The following is an 8,040-nucleotide window of genomic DNA, read 5'->3' as shown; positions in this document are numbered from 1 at the left end:
AGATATCCCTAGTCCTAGGTGATATGAATTATTATATGTTCTTAATCGTGTCCACAAATAATTTACCGTCCAGCTAAACTATTCACTCATATCCAGAATCCGTTTTCTGACGGATAAAGCATTACTAACAGATAAAGGACAAATCAACAAATATGAAAATTAAAATAGTTATTGCATCAATTGAACAAATTCATCACAATCCAAATCAGGGTCACCCCCTAGCAATGGGGGGTTTAGCTACTCATAACAATAACAAAAATCATAGTGTTAATTGTAGACATTACAGATAAATGAAGGAAATCTAATCTTCAATGGCAAAAGCTCATAGAAATCTTCAATCCTTGCACCAAATCTGAGTTCTCCAGCTGCTACAGTGTATTTTCGCCTCCAAAATCGTCTAACCCTTGTGCCAACTTGTTCTCCTTCTCTTATTTTTGCCTGACTGGGCTTATCAGCAAGAAAGCCCAAAATTTCACGTGTACACGCGTTTGGACACACGTCTGGTAGGATGACACACGTCCATGGACGCGTCTGAGCAGAGAGAGGATTTCCTTTGCATTTCTGGACTACTGGCACGCGTCTAAGAACGCGTTTGGGGTTCTGGCACGCGTCTGGGAATGCGTCCAGGCAGGGCAACCATTCTTGCAGCACATGGACAGAGAGAGACGCATTTGCTCATTAGACATCATTTTTTCACTCCCACACGCGTCTAGGGACGCGTTTCAGCAGCAGGAGATGCTTTTTCAAGTTCCACACGCGCCTGGGGACGCGTTTGGCCAGTTCTTGATATTTTCTTCCATTATTCACTTTTTTGCACTGATTTCTCCCACTTCATTCATCCGAGTCTGCAAACACTATAACACACAACCAAAGCATAATATGCGGAATAAAGAAATAAAACATTAAAAAAAATACTTCAAATGCAACTAAAAACAACTGTAAATATACATGTGAAAACCAGTGATTAGAAAGCAATGTCTTGTCCTTCTCAACGGTCTTCTCCATGAGAATATATATATATATATATATATATATATATATATATATATATATATATATATATATATATATATATATATATATATATATATATATATATATATATATATATATATATATATATATATATATATATATATATATATATATATATATATTCTCATGGAGAAGACCGTTGAGAAGGACAAGACATTGCTTTCTAATCACTATTGAAATTTCATTTGCTTACTAAGAAGCACTATTTTGTAAACATTTCATTTGTAAATCTATTGAGATTTTTATTTTTCAAGTGACTAGGTTGTTAGTCTGTATACTTGAGCGGGCTAATATGTTTTTCTAGACTCTTAGAGGTTGTTTGTAATTTTTCAAGATTAGTGGATTAAGTCATTTTCTAAGGCGAAATCACCTTGGCGAATGGACAAGATTAACCTTTTCTAAGATGAACTTGTATAACCGAACATGTTCTTATTCTTCTCCTTCTTATCGATCTCATTGATTGTGGTGAATAGTTTTTGTAGAAGAAAAAGTTTTTAAAAAATCCAATTCAAACCCCCCTTCTTGTGTTTTTCTCTACCTTCAACAATTACATTATGTGAGAATTGAAAATAGAGCTTAGAAAAAGTGGGAAGTTGTTTCTTGTTCAACACTTTAGTTTTAATTTTTCCTGTCTAAATAAACTTGTCACATGTCAATATATAATACATTAATTAAATTAGATGGTGGAGAGTGAAAGAAAGCCATTTTAACGTTCACACACAAATTTTAGAGAAACATATTTTGAGAACGGTGGATAAAAATGCAAAAAAGTAAAATGGGTTAGAATGAAGACGACTATATTTTTTTTAGAGGTTGAGAGAAGTAATTATAGAAATAGTTGTGTTGGGCTAGATTAGTTTGTTTAATAAAAAATAGTATTGTAAGTGGCCTAATAAAAAACAATTAAAAAAAGACATAATTTTCAAATGGGTTTAGGTTTGGACGATATATTTCTGAGAAATTAACATGCCATTCCCCAAATTATACATGCCACCCCTCCCCCCATATTTTTATTCTATTTTTATCCCTGATGAGATACAATGAATTTGAAATACTAATGAATTTAAGCTTTTATTTTATGCCTTTGATGAAAACCACCAGCTTACTTAAACAAAGTAATTCCCAAGCTGAAATTTAGACTTGAGTTCAACAAATAGTAATTTTTATGAGAACGTATGTATGCCTAATATTTAGGAAACTTACCACTGTCTCGATCCATTAGCTTGACGACAGCGATACCATTTTCAACACTTTCAACATGTGCTGCATCTATAGCACGTTGAGCCTCTTCAACAATAGTGTCAAAGCCAAGGAACTTATCATTAATCTATTAATCAAGAAAGACAAGGTATAAGAAATGTATCAATTAGTTATGCAAATATTTCATAATAAAAGGATTCAAATCCTATGAAGTGAAAATAAGAAAAAAGCCTCACCGTGATATCATTATCAACAGTTTTCGAAATTCCTACGATCGAACATTTCAGACCATGTTATTTGACTTCCCGTAACAATAATAAAATTGAACAATTAATAAATTGTTACTTCAATGCAACGTTATATAAACCATAGACCTAAAAGTTCTATAGTCTCGTCTAAATCATCGATACCTGGAAAATTACAGATGCACCCATTTGAGTCCCATCTCCTCCAATTATATAAACATGAAACTTAAAGAAATATTAAAACTGATATATTACAAATCAAAATAAATCACAAAATCTATTAACAATTTCATAAATAAACTTATATTGCATAAAAACTTACATTTTATCGCGGTCGAACACGACGAAAATGTGTCCCCTTTGGACTATCTTTGTGAACAACAACCTGAAAGAAATAAAAAAAATGGAATTCATTACATAAATTAAGGTAATGATAATCATATATAATTTTTAATGTACCGTATGAACATAAACTGGGTAAACAAATACTATGAAACACAACATAGAACTGAAATAAAGCATTTTTAAAGAAGAAGAGGAATTTATTTTGCAAAATGATCGAACCGAAAAACTATGAAACCTAATAAACAAAAATTATAAAATACTTAATAAACAATAATCAAATATTTAAGAAGAAACTCAAACGGTGGAAGATTATGCACAAACTCGTTTTTGAAAATGGACGAAGAGTGAGAGATTGCAAAAAGAATCCAACTACAGCCGAGAAGATTGGAAGATGATCTGGATTGGTTGATTAGAAGATCTTTTAAGTATCATTACAGTTTGTAAATTGATGTTCAGATCAAAGAAGCCCTAACCGAAAGTAGGAAGAAGATGAACAAAGGGAAAAAAAAAAGGAAGAATGAAGAAGGGGAAGATGAAGCATTGGGAGAAGAGAAACATCGGGAGAGAGAAAACATAAGAAGAATGGAGAAGTTTGAAAGAAGAGAGAGAAAGAATAGTACAAGAAAAATTAGAAAAATTAATTGCAATTGAACCATCTAACATCATCTATTAGACACAAAATACCCTTATTTTGATGAGGTGGAGGGTAGAGATAAAAGGTTAAATTGGTGTTTTCCAGAGCCATTAATTTTCTTATATTATAGATTTACATTTTTATCCTTATTATCTTATATAAGTGATACAATATGATATTTAAATGTGAAAAATCTATATATGTTTTTTTGTTAGTAAAATTTCTAATATTGAGCGACTAAAAAGTTATAATTTACTACATAACGTTAAAAATTTGAGTTCTCTTAATTCGAATAAAATGTTCAAAAACAAATTAAACTATATGTTGATAACAACTTTGAAATCGTAATGAATTATTTAACACATAAAGTAATTTAGTATTAAATATAAATGGTTTAAATTTTTTAATAAAATAAATTAATTAATTAAAATGAAAATTTTAAAATTTGATATAAAATAAAATATGATAGGATACATAACAAAATTAGAAAAAAACATAAATAAACATAAAAGAATTATAAAAAAAATCAAAAAAGTGAAATGATTATGATTTATATTAAGGACAAAAATTTCAAAATAATTTGAAGGTGAAGAATAATTATAATAAGTTGATAGAAGCAATCGAGAAAAATCACACAGAAGAGAGCAATAATACAAAAGAAAATAAATAATTTTAAAATATTAAAATTAAACTGAGGATACTATGGTAATTATAATAATTTTTAAAATATTAAAGTTGAGATTCCCTCCCCTCCCCTTCAAATCCCTCCGATTTGGAGGAACGCAAAAAGTGTATTTTGGAGGGATTTTGCTCCCCTCCCTTTCCCTCCCCTCCCCTCATAAAATTTGAACCAAACACATTTAATTAAAAATATTCCCTCCCCTTCCCTCCCCTCCCCTCCATCTACCCCGAACCAAACACACCCTTAGTTACCACAATATTTAAAAACTAAATAATAATATGGTTAGTTATTCCATAAGAAATAAAACCAACCGTTCAATATTATTCATTTCAAAATTTAAACAAAACATATTAATTAATCATTATCTACGTGGGTCTATAACAAAAAAACAGCTCAACGGCTTGGTTACAGTTGAAAGCAATGGAAGGTACATCTAGAAAATCACACACATGGCAACAAAAGAGAAAACATTAAACGCATCCAAGGTAAAATCAAGTGTCAATTAACGGATTTAAATCCTCTTTTCCCTTTTCTTTTTCACTAATTAATGCGCTTTAATTTTTTCTATTATAGGATTCCTTTTTATGTTTATTAAATTAAAAAGTAATACATGCGTAGGTTGGAAAGAAATGTGAATGCAACCGTTGGCTTCCAATTCTAACAGCTTGGGCTGAGTATCTGTCTAGTAGGCCCACCTTGTCTAATAACACCGTTTTTTCCGGGCCTGGGCCCGGGCCCACTCTCCAATCTGGCACAGACTGGTCCTTCTCACCCACCCCACTCTTTATAACTGCTTCCCCATGAAGCAACCTCAATCCCATCCCATCACACTCTCTTTCTCACTGTCTTCAGTTTTAATTTTTTTTTATTGTTTCATTCAACTATGGCCGAAGAAGTTCCAAAGAAAACAACAGTAGAAACAGTGCCTCTTGCTGATGAGCCCGAGCCCAAGCTGAATCCAGAGCCCGAGGAAAAGCCCAACACTGAAGAGAATGCTACTGAGACGGAAGCATCAAAGCCTGATGGCGACGAGAAAATACCCGAGTCTGGCTCGTTCAAGGAAGAGACTACCATAGTTGGCGAGCTACCTGAAGCTGAGAAAAAAGCACTTCAAGAACTGAAACAGCTTATTCAAGAAGCACTTAACAAACATGAATTCTCTTCAGATTCATCTCCTAGTCCACCGGATGAACAAAAGCCGGAAGCCACACCAGAAAGAGAATCACAACCAGATGCTGAACAAAACAACAAGAAAGAAGAGCAGAACAAAGAACACGTATCAGAATCAGAAACCGAATCTGTTGTTGCTGTTTCAACTGCTGTTGTTGACGTGGCACCACCACCACCAACAACAGCAACTGAAACTGAGAAACCTAACGAAGGAGAAAAGAAAGAAGAAACCGAGGTGGCTGCTTCTTCTATAGAAGATGACGGAGCAAAAACGGTTGAAGCGATTGAAGAAAGCGTTGTAGCGGTCTCTTCATCGTCGATTCCCGAAGAACCAAAAGTGGTGGAAGCTTCTTCACCGGAAGAGGTTTCAATCTGGGGGATCCCACTTCTCTTAGACGAAAGAACCGACGTGATTCTGTTAAAGTTTCTCCGAGCAAGAGACTTCAAAGTGAAAGAATCCTTCACAATGATCAAGAACACAATCCGTTGGAGAAAAGAGTTCAAACTTGAAGAACTATTACTTGATGAAAACCTAAACGATGAATATCTAGAAAGAACCGTTTACATGCAAGGACACGACAAAGAAGGCCACCCTGTTTGTTACAACATTTACGGAGAGTTTGATAACAAAGAAGTTTACAAGAAAACATTCTCCGATGAAGAGAAGAGACAAAATTTTCTGAAATGGAGAATTCAGTTTCTGGAGAAAAGTATCAGAAAGCTGGATTTTAACCCTGGTGGCATTTCCACCATTGTTCAGGTGAATGATCTAAAGAATTCTCCTGGACCTACCAAATGGGAGCTTAGACAAGCTACCAAACAGGCCCTTCAATTGCTTCAAGATAATTACCCTGAGTTTGTAGCCAAACAGGTACTAATAATGTTCTGATAGTTAATTAATCAATAATTAAAATTTTCAGTTTAGTTTGTTAATCTTGTTTAATGTTGTTGTTTGTTTTAGGTGTTTATCAATGTGCCATGGTGGTATTTGGCTGTGAACAGAATGATAAGTCCTTTTCTTACACAAAGAACAAAAAGCAAGTTCGTTTTTGCTGGACCTTCTAAATCAGCTGAAACACTTCTAAGGTGAACTAAGAAAAAACACAAGATATCTTGTTGTTGTCAGGGCCGGCCCAAGCTCAAGGCGAGTGAGGCTATCGCCTTGGGCCTCAAATTTTTAGGCCTTTCAATTAGATCTTAAGTGTTGAACAATAAGGCCTCAATTTTTATATAATATTTAAACATTTCATAAAATATATTGTAAAACGCTTTGGCTTAGTGGTGGAAGTTCCCCACTTTTACATTTTGACACTCAAGTTCGAATTCCCATGGTGGATATTTTCTATATCAGCAATGGCTATCGTCATTATTCTAGTGACAAAAGATCTATAGAGAAAATAGGAAAGTTGTGCTTGCATATTTAATTCTATGTGGTTATTATTATTTTTATTAAGAAACTAATTTTATAATTATTTATATAACAAAATTAATAATAATAATAATAATAAATATATAAAATAAATTTAAAATTTAATTAATATTATTTTTTAAATAATTTAAATAAATTTTGCCTTAGGCCTCAAAATGTGTTGGGCCGGCCCTGGTTGTTGTTCTTTCTTTTTGTTTTCTAGTTTCTTAAAAATAATATCTTTATTTATTTTCTGGTTTTTCAGATACATAGCCCCTGAGCAACTTCCGGTTAAATACGGTGGACTAAGCAAAGACGGTGAATTCGGAATCACCGATGCTGTTACAGAAATTACAGTGAGGCCTGCGGCAAAACATACTGTGGAATTTCCGGTTACTGAGGTGAGTTTGGTTGTTTTTTACCTTTCTGTTTTTATTGAGAGTCCAAGAAACATTGTATTGGAATATGAATCTTTCCTAGGATTCTCTGTTTTTTTACCTTAATGTTTGTCTTTTCCACTTTTGTACTTTTTTTCATTATTTTATACTGAAGCACTGAAATGTGTTATTTGGAACTTGTAGAATTGTTTAATCTCTTGGGAGGTAAGAGTAATTGGATGGGACATAAGCTATAGTGCAGAGTTTGTACCAAGTTCAGAAGGAAGCTATACTGTGATAATCCAGAAGAGTAGAAAAGTTGGTGCATCAGAAGAACCTGTGATTTGCAACAACTACAAAATTGATGAACCTGGGAAAGTTGTTTTGACCATTGACAATTCAAGCTCTAAGAAGAAGAAGCTCTTGTATCGTTTGAAGACAAAAACTTCAAATTCTGATTAGAAAGTTTCAATGTTAATCTTTATCATGTGTTGGAGCATACTATATATTTTTTCTTTTTGTGTTTTTAATTTGTTATTATTGTTTTGAGAAGATCTTTTGTTTTTTGAATTGTTACATTGATATTGCAACTATGCAAGGACTTATTGGTCTATTTTGTTTTGTTGTATACATTTCTTGTAAATTTGGTGGGGCTTAATTTGATCTATATATTTGTTTTTTTGTCTATATTTTTATGCTTAATAGTACTACTTAATATCATAATATGGTTGATCTCTGATGAATAATGATGCATGTTCCCCAGCAGTGAAAGGAATGGTGTGAGACGTATATTATCATGTATTTGAACTTCTAGAATAGGAGGCATTGCAAATTATTGCCTTTGAGTTTTTTATACCAAATGTTATCATAAAATTAAACCCTTTAAATTAATCATTGTAATGTGTACTCCATTTGTATTCTTGGATTTTCAACGTGCTTTACAT

General features: G+C 32.8%; 1 protein-coding gene and 1 long non-coding RNA gene across 3 annotated transcripts; one reads left to right on the top strand and one right to left on the bottom strand.

Annotated features, from left to right (window-relative positions):
• Positions 1–205: 205 nt before the first annotated feature.
• LOC131655475 (uncharacterized) lies at positions 206–3,434 on the bottom strand. Of its 2 annotated transcripts, none has more exons than XR_009299787.1 (5): positions 3,147–3,434; positions 2,803–2,865; positions 2,472–2,705; positions 2,239–2,362; positions 206–854 (listed from the first exon to the last, which is right to left on the bottom strand). It is a non-coding gene; the product is annotated as an uncharacterized LOC131655475 (long non-coding RNA). The 2 variants fall into 2 exon arrangements; XR_009299786.1 differs by having other exon boundaries at positions 2,472–2,645.
• Positions 3,435–4,945: 1,511 nt separating this feature from the next.
• On the top strand, positions 4,946–7,781 carry LOC131661056 (patellin-3-like). The gene is made up of 4 exons (XM_058930460.1): positions 4,946–6,182; positions 6,273–6,397; positions 6,985–7,120; positions 7,301–7,781. Exons 1-4 carry the CDS (start codon positions 5,025–5,027, stop codon positions 7,556–7,558), a joined length of 1,677 nt encoding a protein of 558 aa, XP_058786443.1. The 5' UTR covers positions 4,946–5,024; the 3' UTR covers positions 7,559–7,781.
• Positions 7,782–8,040: the final 259 nt, after the last annotated feature.

This window comes from Vicia villosa, linkage group LG3 (genome assembly GCF_029867415.1).
Source record: "Vicia villosa cultivar HV-30 ecotype Madison, WI linkage group LG3, Vvil1.0, whole genome shotgun sequence".
Classification (NCBI taxonomy): domain Eukaryota; kingdom Viridiplantae; phylum Streptophyta; class Magnoliopsida; order Fabales; family Fabaceae; genus Vicia; species Vicia villosa.
The sequence above is the reverse complement of the archived record's forward strand: the minus strand, read 5'-3'. Positions and strand labels throughout refer to the sequence as shown.